Genomic DNA, 16,579 nt, shown 5'->3' with positions numbered 1-16,579 from the left:
TGAGAAGAAGACATCTGTGCAAAGTGGATTTATAACACTCCTGGGAATATAATGCCAGCTCTTACTCTTATATCCAGAGGACTTGTACTTTCCTCGGATTCCTTTGAATCCTTAAACATTTCTTTAATATTCCCTTCCAGGTTAATAAATTGTATTTGTTGCATCTGTGATGTCTATGGCACCATCACAGCCATCCTGTGTTATAGGTGCTCTGTAGGTAGTCACAGCCAACCCAGACTATAGTTGCTCAAACATTGACCATTACAGCTGTTCACTGAGAACCATCTCAGTCATTGAGCCCTTCCATGGCAACCAGGAAGACTGTATTTCAGTGGAAGTGTAATTTAAAACTAATGAGCAAACTTGAAACACCACCAAATGCTGAAACTATTTCTTCTCATTTAAAAGTGAACGTAGTTATTTGTCATGGTTGCAGGAACTTACCATACCTTCTCCCAATCAATGGCCTTTTGCTAGATTTTCAAAGGCGAGATGCCACTATTTTTTGGAAAGCCTGCAAGCTTTAATAAATAGAATTAGAGGAGAGTTTGAGTAAAAATTTGAAGGCCCAATGGATGTGAGGATTGCTCCAAAGCATAGAAATATCTACAAACTGAAATAAGTAAAGTTCAAATAAGGACATGTTTTTTGGTTAGGTCAAACTGTGCTCTGGTGATAGAATCACCAGGGAATAGAAGATGAAGTAAGTATGTAAATAAGTGTCTACTTTGTAGTCTATATGTTAAAAGATTTGAATAAAACTTATTTTAGTATTTGTACTCCATATAAGAGATCTGGAGGCCATATTTAGTACTACACTGATTCTGTTTTGAGTCCTATTTTCCTCTGCAATTCAGTGTTTGAAGTAGCAGTACACATACATACATACATATATGCATGCATGCATGCATAAACACATACACATATAGAAAAGCAAGTGTATTGCTTATAGCTCTATTCCCCAACCACTCAAATCTTTTCCCAGGAGGCAAACATGGTGACAAAACCTTTCTTGTCTTTTGAGAGATTTTTCTACATACAATATAAATAAATAGCTACATGTTTGTATGCACATATATGCATATTTAACACAAATGTTAGAGTGCATAAATATTAAATACAAATGGTGGTAGGTTGGTTTATACAAATACATGAACATTTACAGATTGCTACATGCTTCCCTGTGGCACTGGAGTTCAAATTTAGGGCCTCCCAACACTTTAGTCACACCCACAGTCCTGTGTTTTTGCTGTGGCTGGCCTTGGATCACTATCCCTTTAACTCCACTCTCAAAAATCTTAAGCAGGCACCAATGCCTGGCAATACAGTTAGCTGTTTTTTTCTAACATCTTGGAGATGTTTCAGGAGCACTATGGAACAAGCTATTTTATTGTCTTTGAATGATATTGTATTCCACATTGGGAAACATGTAGAAACACTGGGGTTTATTTAACCACACCCATATTGAAGATTGTTTCTATTGTTTTCAGCAGTTTGACAGGAGAAGTATCTGTTCATTGAATGTAATCTTGAATATATTCCATTTTGTATATTTTTAGAATGGAACCAAAGGTCACGCTAGCACTTGGTTAGCTACATCCAGATCTAAGGCTTTGGTATTCTGTGTTTAATTTAGAGCTATATTTAAGATCTCTTGTATGATTTCAGTTTTTTGTGTTTTTCTTAATCTGGCATCTACCTTGCTAAATGTCCAGTAATGAACACAAAAGGAATGTGTATTCTGTGGTTATTGGGAGTATTGATTTACAGTATTAATTAGGCCAAGTTGCTTGACAGTGATGAAATTTTCTCTGTTTAAACTGATTTTACTGTGTGTTCAGTCAGTTGCTGAGTGAAGAGAATTTAAAAATCATTATGATATAGTGAATTTCTTTTCTGAGCTCTGTCACTTTTGCTTCATGAGATTTAAAGCATGGTTATCCAGCATGAACATATGTAAGATTGTTAGGTCCAGGTCTTGATGCAACAGATTGACACTAAAATGTTTCTCTATATATTTGGTATCCCTCCTTGTCTTTAAGTACACATTTCCTGACCATAACTTTGTCTAATAAGAGTATCATCACACCTTTTCTTTCTTTTTTTCTTTTTTCTTTTCGTTGGTCATGGGGCTTGAACTCTGGGCTTGGGTGCTGTCCCTCAGCTCTTCAGCTCAAGGCTAGCACTCTACCACTTGAGCCATAGTGACACTTCTGGTTTTCTGGTGGTTTATTGGAGATAAAAGTCTCACGGACTTTTCTGCCCCGGCTGGCTTTGAACTGCGATCCTCAGATCTCAGCTTCCTGAGTAGCTAGGATTACAGGCATGAGCCACCAGTACCTTTTTCTTTTATGCCTATTGGTGATATTCATGTATTTGTTCCCATATTCACTATCAACTGGTCTGAGTCTTAAGAGTATTCCTGATAGGGAGGGTATTGTGGAGTCTTGAATACTTGTTTATTCTGACTCATTTTGTTCTGTAATGAGAGTATTTATTTATACTGGAAGAGATAAGGTAATTGAGTTTATATCTATCCCTCTGCTTTTTGTTTAAATGTGTTTTCATCTGATTTCATTTTTAAATTTATTTGTTTTATTTAACGAACACTTTAAGCTTCCATTTTCATTTCTTACTTTTAAAATTATTTTTAACTATTTGCACAAAGGGGTTTCAGTTCAATATGTTAATTTATTAGTACAATGCTTCTTGATCTATGTCACTACTTCCATCATTCGCTCCTCTCATGTTGATTCATATCAAGACTTCTTAGTTGTACCTCTTTAGGGTAACATTTATAATTTTTATATGAAAATGTAACAGATACCCTTCCTCTATGACAGTGATCTTTGAATTAATATTACATTTCACAGAAATGTCAAGTCTTAAAACAAGACACTTTAGTTAAATTTCTCTTTTCTGTAATGTCGTCTTAGTATATCATTTTACATCAAAACTCTCTTAGTATAGTACCTTTTGCTGCAAAAATGAAAGAGAATGTATTTTTTTGTATTTATCAAGGTACGTGTAATTACGCCTTCCTATTCATTGCTTTCCATCTGGTATAATTTCTTTTAAGTCTGAATGCAATTTTTTATCACTGTTGACAGTATAAGATGGGTAGAAGTGAATTCACTCAGTTTGTCTCTGAAAATATTTTTACTTTACTGTTCCTCCTTGAAGGGCATGGTCAGTGGATAGAATTGTGGGCTCTGTTGGCTTTTCATTGTATTTTAAAGGACCATTCCACTGTCTTTCAAATGATTTGCCTATTTGGACTGTGAATTTATTTTTTTTAATTATGTGCTTTATATTATGTGTGTGTATTTCCCCCTTATCTTTGTTTGATGGAAGTTTGCCTATCCAGTTTCTGAGTATATTTCCAGATATTAATCATTCTTGGAGTTCGCAAAGTTTATTGAGCTGAAGCTATACAATTTTTTGTTTTTGCTATTTATCCATATATTTTGCTGCTCTTTTCTTTTGCTTTTCTCCACATAGTGAGTTTGAAATTATTTTGTATGCTACCCAATATTCTGTATTGTTTGCACCTTTATATTATCACTCATATTACTGGCAGGCAGCTATCATATTAGTTTGTGCTTAACTGTTTTATTATGCCTGGATAATTCTGATTTCTAGACAACTTATGCCTTCATTTGCAAGTCTCAAGTCTGACATTAAATATAATCCAATATTATTTTTTCAAGTTTTATTTGTCCTTATCAATTTTATTTGTTTCTTGATTTCTTTCTTTCTTCATTTATTATAAAGATGATGAACAGGGCTTTACAGTTACGTAGTAAGGTAATGAGTACATTTCTTTTTAAACGCTATAATCCCCTTCCTCATTTTCTTCCACTTACCACTCCCCACTCCCCTCTCCCTCAGGTTGTAAAGTTCATTTTCAACATAGTGTCTAATGAGTATCATTGTTGCATTAGTTCATCCTTTGTCCTGCAGTTTCCGTGATTCCCTTTCCCTTCCATGGATAAGCTTATAAGATAAGCTTATATACAAGACAAAGGGTACAGAAAACTAAAACATAAAAAAATAGAAATAACTGCATATGAGACATATTAAGCACCTCTTGTTTCCAATTCTTGAAGTTCATTTAAATACACCTTATTATATATTGTGCTACCCACTTAGAGATTGGGCTATTGTGATCCCTTGCTAAGAATATCATATTCTAATTATTACAGATGACAGAAACCATGAAACCTATGTGTTCATCATGTCATTTTTATTTTTCCCTAAGTGAGTCTCAAAACATGTGTATAGTAGCGTTCTAAAGATTTTGTCTGTTAATTTTAACATGTAGGTCATCCTGTGGTTTAACACACACACACACACACACACACACACACACACACACACACACACACACACCTGCCTAATTGTCACTTTTGACAATCTCTCACTGTATCTCTCAGCCTGGTATTGAATCAACCTCCCTCCTTTGTCACTACAGGTATTAAGGAGGCCTTAAGGAAGGTGTTCTCAATGAGCCTGTCACAGGTTAAAGCAGACTCAGGACAATTTATTAGGATACCATGAGTAAAGGGACATACTTAAGCCTGCTGATGCTATTGCAGTCTCATTTATGATGTCTGTTACCACCTAAAAATTGTAACCAGGAATAACTAAATCAAGCAATATGCCAGATTCTATATGCTTAACACAAATCAACTGTCTCGTGAAGTAATAACATCTTCACATTGAGGGTAAAGTTTAATTGTGACCTACAAATAATTAAACTGAGTTTCAGAAAATCTGTGTAACATTTTCAAGGTCAAAAGAGCAAGGGTTTTGATATCTATGTCTATTTATCTACCTCTAAAATTATATTTCCAATACACTGCAGGTAGCACGATTTTTACGATGGCATAAATTTACTTCACTGTCTTGTCAGGTATTGCAAGGAATGAGTTAACAAAGATGTTTTATTTTTAGAGGAATTAGCTCTCAGTAATTTTCCAGTAAAAATTATCACAAAAGTATATAGACAAAGGTTTCCATATCTCCAGGGCTTTTTTTAAGTTATAAAATTAGACTTGTTCTAGCCAAAGCAATCACAGGTTTTTGTTTTTAAAAAAAATCCAACTTTTCATTTGAGATAATGTAATTTAGCATTTTCCTGCCTTTTGTCAGAACAGAAACCAATAGTTCTCTCTCTTGATTTAATATCATTATGTCTGACAACACAGTTAACAAAAAAGCTGCCAATATGCCAAGGATTTTCCTGTTTTATGAATCCAAAGGCTATTAATTAAGTTAACAAATGAGCAAGTTTCCAGGCAAATATTCAAAGGTGACTATCTAAGAGGACCCTTTGGAGGTATTTGTTATAAATTATTTTGCAAGAAGCACCAGTATTTTGTTGTTTTTTTCTTTCTTATTGTCTACAGGAAACCAAGTTGCACAACATACAGAGAAGACAGATGGATACTTTAAATAAAATGTAGGTCCAAACATAGTAGTGCAAAACAGTAGTTCAAGCTTCTGGGGAAACTGAGGCAAGCAAATAGCTTGAGGCCATGAGTTTTGCCCAGACGAAAATACCACTTCAAACAAAACAGTTTCCATTTAGAATTTCAGTCAAAAAGGGAAAAAAGTTAATGTTTACATGCCATGGAGAAAATAATTGCTCCTAATTACTCAAATAAAAGCAAAAATCTTGTTTCTTGGGTAATGTTTTTGTTTTACTGTTAATCACTTATTAACACCATAGAACCATTTTTTATTTATTCTACATAAAGCATTTACTTACAAGAAATTATTTGACTATTAAGTATGACTAATATCGGTAAAGGAATTTGAGACAGAGAGCATATTTGAAATTGGTTAGTTTGACAAATAGTTATATTTTTACATTTGAGGAAGACTGAGAGCTTAATAAAAAGTATTCTCCCGTGTATGAACACAGTAGAAGAATATCCAGGTCTCTGGATCACTTTTCAACAAATCATTTTGGAGTTGAAGACTTTTTTTTAATTCCAAGATTTGTTGAGAATAAGAGAATGATAGCAACCAGCCTACATGTCTCTATGGAGCTTAAACAGGTGCATATTTACTATAATGTCAAGCCATGTTGAATTATGCAGAAGAATAAAGGTATGGTAAGAGGTTAGGAAGTAACTAGAGAAGGTAGTGAGTCACATCAGGTTGTTGAAGAAGGCTTTTCTGAGGTAGTCACGTTCAGGCAGTGTCTGGAATGAAATAAGAATTTAAAGAGGTTTTCAAGAATAAGTTGTATTGATTGGAAAGGATTTGAAGTGAGATGTGCTTTTTGTGTTTAAGCAATAGCAACGGAGGGATTTCTGAGGCCAGAGTGCAGTGTTTATTCATTAGTCACAGCCATGGTGACAAATCAGTCACAGCAGTGAAGAGAAAATAGAGCCCACGGAAGAGCAAGATGCAGAGACCTGATGAAAACACCACCTCTCTGTGGTACCTCTGTAGAGCTATACAAATCTATATTCCAACCTGACTTGGAAAGGATACATTTTCTAAGTAAACCACAAGGGAGCAAAGTGTTTATGACTAAATCATTAGGGTGGGAAGGGCTTTATTTAACACCCTATCTGGGCTCTGTCTCTGAACTGCTTTTGCTCAAGACTAGCACTCTATCAGTTGAGCATTTTATTTTATTTTGGGAGCAAAACTTTTGGCACTAAGAGTCTCAGGAACTTTCCTTCCCCAGGCTAACTTTGAATCATGATCCTCAGATATCGGCCTCCTGAGTAGTTACGATTACAAGTGTAAGTAGCAGGCACCCAACATCACATACATTCTTGACAGAAACTTTCAACATGATGATGTTAAAATATCCTATGAAAAATCATCTTTAATAATTGCACAGTCTTTGCAGATACAGTCTTTGTGGGGTATAATTTGATCTTCCTAACCCCAAAAGTGTGTAGTAAATATATCTGTAGTTTACACTGGAGGATGTTAAGAGACTTTAACGGGTTTTCCGAAGTCAGGTGTTTGCTGTTCATTTCTTCAGATGTTTAAGACAACTCTGTTTTATATTATGTTCTTTTTATATCTTGATGAATGTATTACTCTAGAAATTTTGAGTAGAAAATTTAAAATTAGTAAGTTTCCCATATACCATTATAAATAAAACATGAAAGCAAGGGCATCACATAATGCTCTGGAAAAAAACAGTGTAAGTACAATGTATTATTGGACAGAAATACAGAAAATATTCTTTCCTTGACTGGTATGTGATTTACAGGTATTATGTTTCTATAATAAACAAAATATACTTACACACCATGAATGAATGAATGAATGAATGGTTACAATGAAATTTAAAATGGCCATATAGCATGTTAACTAATTATATAAGAAAAGTTTGGATTTGAAAGAAGGGCCATGATTTTGAGAAGTAAGATTCATCACATTAATCTATACCCTATATATGTATATATCTTTGCAAGATTGGGTTTGAATTTCAGGGCTTTCTACTTGTTTGGCTAGTGCTCTACCACTGGAGCCATGCCTCAACCATGCCTGGCTCTTTGCTGGTTAATTGGAGATAGAGTTTTGAGGACTTTTCTGCTCGTGATAGCTTTTAACTGTGATTTTTTTCAAATCTTAACCTCATGAGTCTATAAGATTATGAAGGAGAGCCACTGAGCTAGCCTTAAACCATATTTTGAATACAAGAATTATTGGCTCAACTTTATAGATAAGAAAACAAGCATTTCTCTCAAAATTAAATGACCTATTCAAGATCTTACAAAGAAATTGTCAGTACTGTTAATGACTCTTCTATTACTGCATAATCTCTGCTGTTTGCGTGATATAGTACTATTTGGGTGTGGGGCAGTTCCAGGGCTTGAACTCAAGTCCTGGGTGCTGGCCCTGAGCTTCTTTTGGTCAAGGCTAGCATTCTGCCACTCAGCCACAGTGCCACTAGCTTTTTCTGTTTATGTGGTTAATTGAACTCAGGGCTTTATGCATGCTGGGCAAACACTCTACCACTAGGCCATATTTCCAGCCCAATATAATATTCTTTATATTTACTCCAACTAGGATGAAATGAGAGCCGAATGTGCTGAAATTCATGAAAACCATTGATGAAGAATGTTTTCTTGGGGACAGAAATTCTCAGTGAATACTATAGGGACAAGAAAAACCATCTTGAAACAGACAGAGCACCTTAAGTCCTGCAATATCAAGGACTAAGAAAAACTAAGGGAAAGAGAGTTCACCATACCCTGACATGACTGGAAAAACTATGCTCTCTTCTTTAATAGAGAAATAAAGAGAATGATTAGCACAGTTCAATTTGAGGATTGCTTAGGAAGTAGAGCATAGCAAGGAGCTAGTACATAATAAAAGTAATGGCGGTTGTTTAGTTAATCCTGAAAAATGGAAACATTTTATTCACATAGCCATTGAAATGTCTAAATCTCAATCTCCTTGACCTTTGGGTCTGAAGGAAAACTTCATTTAAATGGGAATTGGGTGGGTCAATACTAACATCATTATAGACTAACCACTTATCCTAGGTGAGTGTAGACTCTAAGTGAGGGAATGTGTGGGATGTTAGTGGTCCATGTGCAGAGATGAATCAGGAAGACATTTTCAGTATATGGGAGGAAATTAAAGTGGTGTGTGAGATAATGAAGGTATGGATAAGAAGAATTCTAGAGAGAGTAGTTTGGAATAAGATGGAATAGGAGGCACAGGAAGGGATCCAGCTTGGTCCTTCTGGGGTAAAATAGCATTGTAGCATTTGTTCATCATCTAGATCAAGAGGAATGGGAGTTCTTTTTTAAAAAAAATATTATTATTATAAAGATGATGTGCAAAGGGGTTACAGTTACAGAAGTCAGGTGAAGAGTACATTTCTTTTTGGATAATGTCACCCCTCCCCTTGCTCTTTCTCAGTTTTTCCCTCCCATCCCTGGAATGGGAGTTAATTTTTGAGGACAAGGCTGGGGTGGGTAGGTGTTTGAAATATGATAAAGAATTGGTTGCATTATGGCTTGTAGTGCCAGACCAAAATCCAGTTGTACAAATGGTCTTAAAGAAATGAGTATTAAACCAGGGCGCCAGTGGCTCATGCCTGTAATCCTAACTACTCAGGAGGCTGAGATCTGAGGACCATGGTTCAAAGCCAGCCCGGGCAGGAAACTTTGTGAGACACTTATCTCCAGTAAACCTAAAAACCGGGAAGTGGTGCTGTGGCTGAAGCGGTAAAGCACTAGCCTTGAGCAGAAGAGTGCAGGGACAGTGCCCAGGCCCAGAGTTCAAATAAAAAAAATATTAAAAAGTTGAGAAAAAAATTCAGAACATTACCAAAATATTCCTATTCTCACCAGGTACCTATGACTTATGCCTGAAATCCTAGCTACTCACAAATCTAAAATCTGATGATTACAGTCTGAAACCAGATCAGGCAGACATTTTCAAGGAACTCTTATCTCCAGTTAACCATCAAAAAGAAAGGTAGAGGTGTTGCTCAAATGGTAGTGTGCCAATCGTGAGCTGAGAATGTTAAAGGAGACTTCAAGGCCTTGAGATCAAGCTCTAGTAATGGTACAGAAAAAGAAAAAAAGTAAAGGTCACTTTCTCCCAAAGTTAAGATCGCTTAAATCAAACAATAGAAAGATTGTAAAAACAAACTTATCATTCAGCATTTCTGTATCCATGAGGTTCATGTGTGTGTACACAGGACTTGGTTTTACTTACAAGTCTTTTTGTAAGCCTTGAATGGTGTCTAAATTGAACTGAGAAGCTCAGAATCACCAACATAAACAAAATTCATGCATTGTAACTTCAGAAGGAAAATATTCTTAATTATTACACGCTTTCTTCATTATATTCTCTGTTTTTACTACACGTACTAGGTCAAGGTAGTCTTGGATTTTATCATCTTGGGCTCCAAGCTTGCTATATCCAAAGGAATTAGATTTTTTGCCATGTTTAACAATCATCATACTACATTATAACCCAGTCTGAATATTTATGATTACAGGTCTTTGTTAAAAGTCTTTGTTGACTTTTGTTGTCTTTGTGTAAATTTGCTTACTTACAATTGTAGCATCCACAGATTTCTGAATGCTGTGGCAGATATAGAAGTGTGTGATGAAAGCATAGAATTAAGGATTTTCCTATAGAATTAATGATATGTTTCTAGCTATACGAAGAAATCTCAAGAGCAATAATTAAGGGGTTTTGTACATTCTAAAAGTTTACAGAATGCTTCTATGTACACAACTCAGTTTCCTTAAAGTATCCTAGTAGTATCTTGATTCACAGTTTAAAAAATATGAAATTTAGATTTTAATCACTTACTTCAGGTCTCACAAGACTGTATATACATACACTATACATCCACATACTCTATACCTACACTCTTGTATAGAGTCAGAAGCAAAAGCCTGTCTGACTTTCTTACTTTAAATCTAGGTCTCTAATTTCTCATTACATACCCACCCCATCCCCACACAAGAGTATCAATAGATAATTTAGTGTACATTTTAAACGTATAGCAGAGATTGCACTTAAATTATCGTCTAGTCTGGCTCAGAGCTCTCTAAAGTTTCCCTCCTTGTAGAGGCTGCCTGTGCCCACAGAAATGCCTGTACAAAATGTGTTCTTGAGGTGGTCAGTCATGAATAGGTGCCTCCTTTCTGAATTCTAACTCTGTGCATAGACCCTTTGGTATGACATTTAATGGAATGCTCTGCTTAGATGATCATTTCTGACTAGGACTTAGTTGTTGTGAAAGGGGTCTCTTATTTGCCCATTCAGTAGTTGAACAGGGCATGGCCTTACCTGATGCTGTTTCTGGCATAGGGCCCCAGGACTTCAGTCCCTGAACAACTTCCTGGACTCTTGCTGTTTTCATGAGGGGAGTTTAAACAAATGTGAAGCTGAATGGAAACCTAGGAGCTCATTATTTATGAACAGAAAGTGTTATTTTTCTCATGTATGCATGACAACATAGTAATTACACATGGTTGATGTGGTTTTTGTAGTAATGAATAGGGCTTCCCGAAATCAACAGCTTGACATCAAAAGCAAGCTTGTTTAGGTAGTAGGAAGCAATGTGTAGCATTGAAGGAAGTACTGAATCAGCAGCAAGGAACCCTTTGTCCTGTTCAGGGATCTGGATCTGCCTCTAACTTCCTTTGATTCTGGGAGCAATTATTTCATTATCACAACCTTCTGTTAACTTGTTAAGTAAAGCAACAATATTGAATATCACTAAGAAGCTTTATCTCTGGTTCCCAATTTACTTTCACTATCTACATGTATGACAGTATGAAATTATTTGTAGTTTCATGCTCTATATATTTTTCCTGTCTCCAATTAAAATCAAAGGAGTTCTCCAAATAGTGTCTTCTACCCTGGAAGCTTTGGTCAAGTTCCATACGGGTACATAAGACAGGAGAGCAGTATGTGCTTATGTCTGAGAAGAACCTGGTTTCTACCAGCTTTGCTACTATGTAGTCATCTTGACTTAATTCCTTATGCAAATGCATTATTATGAGGGCTTCACATGGAAATTCAATGAAAAAGACCATAGAATTTGTGTTGTATGGTAGCTAGAGAAAATGCTTTCATATGTGGTTTCCTTCTGGTTATCTAGGGAGAGACATTTTTTTTCCTTCCATATAATATATTTTGTGTGTTTGACATATTGAGATGCAACTATTTTATACTGACTGTAAAATCTCAGAGTAAGTCATTACATAACGCAAGCAAAATTGATGAGCTTGAGAAGTAGTTTATTTATTTGTTAGTTTGTTTATAGGTAATGGGGCTTGAACTCAGGGGCTGGGCACTCTCCCTGAGCTTTATTGATCAAGGCTAATGCTCTGCACTTTGAGCCACAATGCCACTTCTACTTTTTCTAGGAGTTAATTGGAGACGAGAGTCTTGTGGACTTTCCTGCCTGGGCTGGCTTTGAACTGTGATCCTCAGATCTCAGCTCCCTAAGTAGCTAGGATTACAGGCATGGGCCACTGGCACCTGGCTAGGATTAGTTTTAATCAGGCAAAGAATATTAGTTCTGGAGATCATTCTGTATTCTTTCTTGTATTTTAAATTTAATCATACAACCTTTTGGTTGTCTCACTTGGCAAGTGGTGGACTTGAAATAGACAATCTTAACCTTTCTTCTCATACTGAAACTCTCATTCTATGTTTCACTGGGGAATTGTTAATGTGGTAGTAGTATTTCTTTGTGCTGCTAATTCTAAGATTTTCATATTGGCAATTTTAATTACACAGTAAAATACTGTAAGGAAAGTAAGTAAGAATTACTGATACCAAGCAAAGCAGTGGGATGTCAGTTTATGAAACCAAACTTGTTCCATGTAGTAGACTTTCGCTCATATAGAGTAGTCTCTTGAAAAACATCTGGTTTGCCTTTGATTTGGGATCCCAGGTGTGTTAGTGCTGTATGTATATGTCAGGTGTTTGAGCAGTTGCTTTTGCAAGAGTAAAGATTGTATACGAATGAAATTCTGTGTTCCAGGCCTGTTGGCCCATTCTGGCAACCTTAGCTGTTTGGGAGGTGGACATGGGACAACTGAAATCTGAGTCTAGCTAGGGCAAAAGTATGAGACTATCTAAAATAAAATAAATCTAAAGGCAAAGAGAGAGAGAAGAGAGAGAGAGAGAGAGAGAGAGAGAGAGAGAGAGAGAGAGAGAGAGAGAGAAGGGAAGAAGGGAGGAAGGAAGGAAGGAAGGAAGGAAGGAAGGAAGGAAGGAAGGAAGGAAAAGGAAAAAGAAATTCTGTTTTTGAGTCTTACAGAGATACGAAGTGAACTTTCTTTTAAAATTACATGTATGTCAAGGTTACTGGATTTAGGAACTGCTGACAATTCATGTTTAAGACTTTTCTCTTTTTGATCTATTTTCCCCTTTGCAGGATGTTTTCACCCCAGAATGCAAATTTAAGGAATCTGTGTTTGAGAACTACTACGTGATCTATTCTTCCACACTTTATCGCCAGCAAGAATCAGGCCGAGCATGGTTTCTGGGACTCAATAAAGAAGGTCAAATCATGAAGGGGAACAGAGTGAAGAAAACCAAGCCTTCATCACATTTTGTACCAAAACCTATTGAAGGTATGGAAGCTGCTTCTTTTCTTCTTGTCCTTTTGCATCTAAGGATTGTTTGAATGTAACAAATCTCAAGAAGCTTAGAGAGCACAATTTTACCATTTCCCATCAAAATAGAGAGAACAAAACAGAATAAACAAAAAGAATAAGATAAATTCTCTTCTAACTAATTGGTACTTACTAAATCCATGAATGTTCAAACTACAACATTCCTGGAAGGAAAAAAAATACTATTAGTTCCTGTTTAGAACACAATAATGTAATTTCCCAGGATATATCCTTGAAAAAACAAAAATGTTGTGGCAGTCCTTTAAAGTTTGCAAAAGACTTCTAGAAATACTTTTACATGCTAATCTTTAATCCCTGTGGGCAAGTATAATAACACAGTGTGTCAGTTTTTCTTTGTAGTGTTTAGGAATGAAAATGGGAAGGGGAAACAAAGGAGGAGGCTACAATGCTTGATAAGAATTGTACTCATTATAATGCCTATGTAATTGTAACCCCTCTGTACAGTATTTCCACAATAAAAAAAAAGAAAATGGTGAACTCAGTTAACTTAACCATTTTCAGTTGAGCTGAAGATTTCTCTTCTACTGATTGTTTAAATAGTATTCACTTACATCAAATTGAAAAGTAGAATAAGTCTACTGCTGGCAACTATGTTTTTTTCTTTATTTGATAGGTCGATCTTTTTTTCATACTTTTTTTATTGTGAAAATACCGTACAGAGGGGTTACAATTAGATGAGCAAGGTAATGAGTACATTTCTTATCAAGCATTGTTGCCTCTTCCTTTGTTTCCCCTTCCCATCGCTTCAAATTTTATTATAAAGGTGATGTTCGAAGGGGTTAGAGTTAAGAGTCAGGCAATGAGTACATTTCTTTTTGAACAGTGTCACTCTCCCTCATTCTCTCCTAGCTTTTCCCCTCCCAACTTCTATCCCCCCAGGGTTGTATAGTTCATTTCCAACTTAGTGTCTAGTGAGTGTCACTGCTGAAGTAGTTCACCCTTTGTCTCAACCTTTCTGTGCTTTCCCTGCCCCTCCCCAAATCAGATAAACTTATACACAAGACAAAGGGTACAGAAATCAAAAACAGTGACAAAAGGGAATGCACCACATTTTAACAAAGCAAAGAAGAAAGTAAAGAAAATTTTAAAAATAACTGCAAATAGTACATTGGCTTTTTATGTAATAGTAGGTATTGAGAGCAAAAGCTTCATGCTTGCTAGGTAGGTATTCTATCACTTGAGCCACATGTTCGATGCTTTTTTCTATTAGCTATTTTCAAAATAGAGTCTTATTCTTTATGACCAGTTTGTCCTGGACTGAGATCCTCATACTTGTGTCTCCTGTTTCAGTGATTCCTCAGTAGCTAGGATGACAGTTGTACACTACTGCACGCAGCCATTGGTTGAGAGAGACTTGAAAATGTCTTTTATTCATGAGTTGGCCTTGAACCATGATCCCCAATCTCCATCTCCCAAGTGGCATAGATTATGGGGTTGAGCTACCACAATCGCCAAGGACAACGATATTTTTCTCTCAGAAATTCCTCAATTAGGATGCTGGTTGATCATATTTACTCGTTTCAGTCACGTGCTGTGATATTTCTCATACATTTATCAGCATAGAATTCTGAAAGTCCTGTTGTATTTACTAATAACACGAGCTCCACCTCCTTATCTGATAAAAACATTGAAACAGCTCCTTAATTTAGTCCTGCTTGCTTTTCTCCTGCGTCAGGGGCTGTGGTCAATGAACACAATGTCTGCCCCATTGAACATAGTATGCATAGACTACAGGGGTCAGCCAACATCTCAGTCAAAGCTATGGGTCAAAGCATTATCTGGAATGTGATAGAGCTTTTGTTCATAAAAAAATTCATTACTGAAACTCCCTCCTCATGAGCTGTACACAGATAGTATTTTCTTTTTAAAAAATATTCATTGCTATTGTATGGGTGATATACAGTGGGGTTACAGTTATGTAAGTCAGATAATGAGTACATTACTTTTGAACCCCAAAGCTTGGCTTGTTCTCAGGAAATCATTTCTTCCCTTTAGTTTTTTTATATTGTAATAAAAATGTGCTTAAATAAAAGATTTCAATATAGTTCTAAATAAATTGTCAAAAGAGAAAAAAAACAAAAAACCTCACCTTGTGTCTTTGGCCAAACAAAATTGAACTTTTACTCCTAGGGGCCTAATGATGAATATGTCACCTCCCCAATTTCTGTTCTCTCATTTTCTGTCTGAAAAGTGCTGATACACCTTGGAAAGGATTAGTTCAAGGAGATTGGGAATATAGAGCAATGGTAGAGTACTTGCTTAAAATGTACCAACACTGTGGGTTTGATGTCCAACACCTAAAACAATAATAATAACTGCAACCAAAATAAGATTCATTTCTTGGTCTGGCACTGGTGGCTTACACTTGTAATACTAGCTACTCAGGAGGCTGAAGTCTGAGTATTATAATTTGAAGCTAGCCTGAGGAAGAAAAGCCTGTGAGATTCTCACTTCTTACCACCCAAAAGCCAAAAGTAGAAACATGACTCAAGTGGTAAAGTGCCAATTTTGAGGAAAAATAGCTAAGCCAGAGTACAGAAGCCCTGCATTGAAGCCCTAGTCACTGCTAGTTTGCGGGACTTGAACTCAGGGCCTGGGCACTGTCTTTGAGCTTCTTCACTCAAGGATAACAGAGCTCTACCACTTGAGTCACAGCTCTACTTCTGGCTTTTTGGTTGTTAATTGGAGATAAGGGCCTCAGTGACTTTCCTACCTGGGCTGTCTTTGAACTGTAGTCCTCAGATCTCAACCTCCTGAGTAATTAGTCTTACAGGCATGAGCCATCAGTTCCTAGCTTCTCTGACATCCATCAAGAAACAAAAAGCATTGCTTCCATATCTGCATTCACATTAAATATATTTATTGTCCCTCTGTCTCCCCTGATTTATGGTTAGTTCCCTGTAATTGAACAAACATGTTTTTTTTTCTTGTATCTCCCTGTTTCTTGTACAATATGCAGCCTATGAAAGAGATGGAAATTTACTTATTAGATGTCAGTTGAAGAAGTGTACATGTGAAGGAACAATTGAATAGAAAAGTAACGAGAACTTTAGGATATTTGCAGAGATATTATAATTTGAGACAGCAATAGTATAGACAAATTATACCAATGGCAATTGTATGTTAGCAATACTAAAAGGAAAGCAGCTATCATCTAGTAGAAAAGTGCAATATTTCATGCTGCATGAATTGATATTGGAAATTAGAGAGAGAACTGACACTCCTACAAAAAGGAAGATTCATTGAGAAGCTGGTGTTTAAACATGCCTTTTGGGGTAGGCTAAGTTCAGATCAGTCAAGATAAGTAGGATTACCTAGACATAAACATGTCAAGAATACTGCAAGTAAAGCCAGAAAATTGGCTGCTTAGCAGGGTGCCTAAGAAGCAGATGATATTTCTGTGAAAACGA

The 16,579-nt window shown here is 36.1% G+C and overlaps 1 protein-coding gene across 3 annotated transcripts in view; it reads left to right on the top strand.

Moving 5' to 3' along the window:
* Positions 1-16,579, top strand: part of Fgf12 (fibroblast growth factor 12) — a 539,269-nt gene that overhangs the window by 509,675 nt on the left and 13,015 nt on the right. For all 3 annotated transcript variants that reach the window (XM_070029838.1, XM_070029837.1, XM_070029835.1), the window contains one exon: positions 12,908-13,106. In XM_070029838.1, coding sequence (XP_069885939.1) covers positions 12,908-13,106 — 199 coding nt within the window. The remainder of the gene's footprint in view (positions 1-12,907; positions 13,107-16,579) is intronic.

The sequence above is a fragment of the Dipodomys merriami genome, unplaced genomic scaffold (genome assembly GCF_024711535.1).
Source record: "Dipodomys merriami isolate MVZ:Mamm:240054 unplaced genomic scaffold, mDipMer1.0.p SCAF_2, whole genome shotgun sequence".
NCBI lineage: Eukaryota > Metazoa > Chordata > Mammalia > Rodentia > Heteromyidae > Dipodomys > Dipodomys merriami.
Note: the sequence above shows the minus strand (reverse complement) of the source record. Positions and strands in the feature narration are given on the sequence as shown.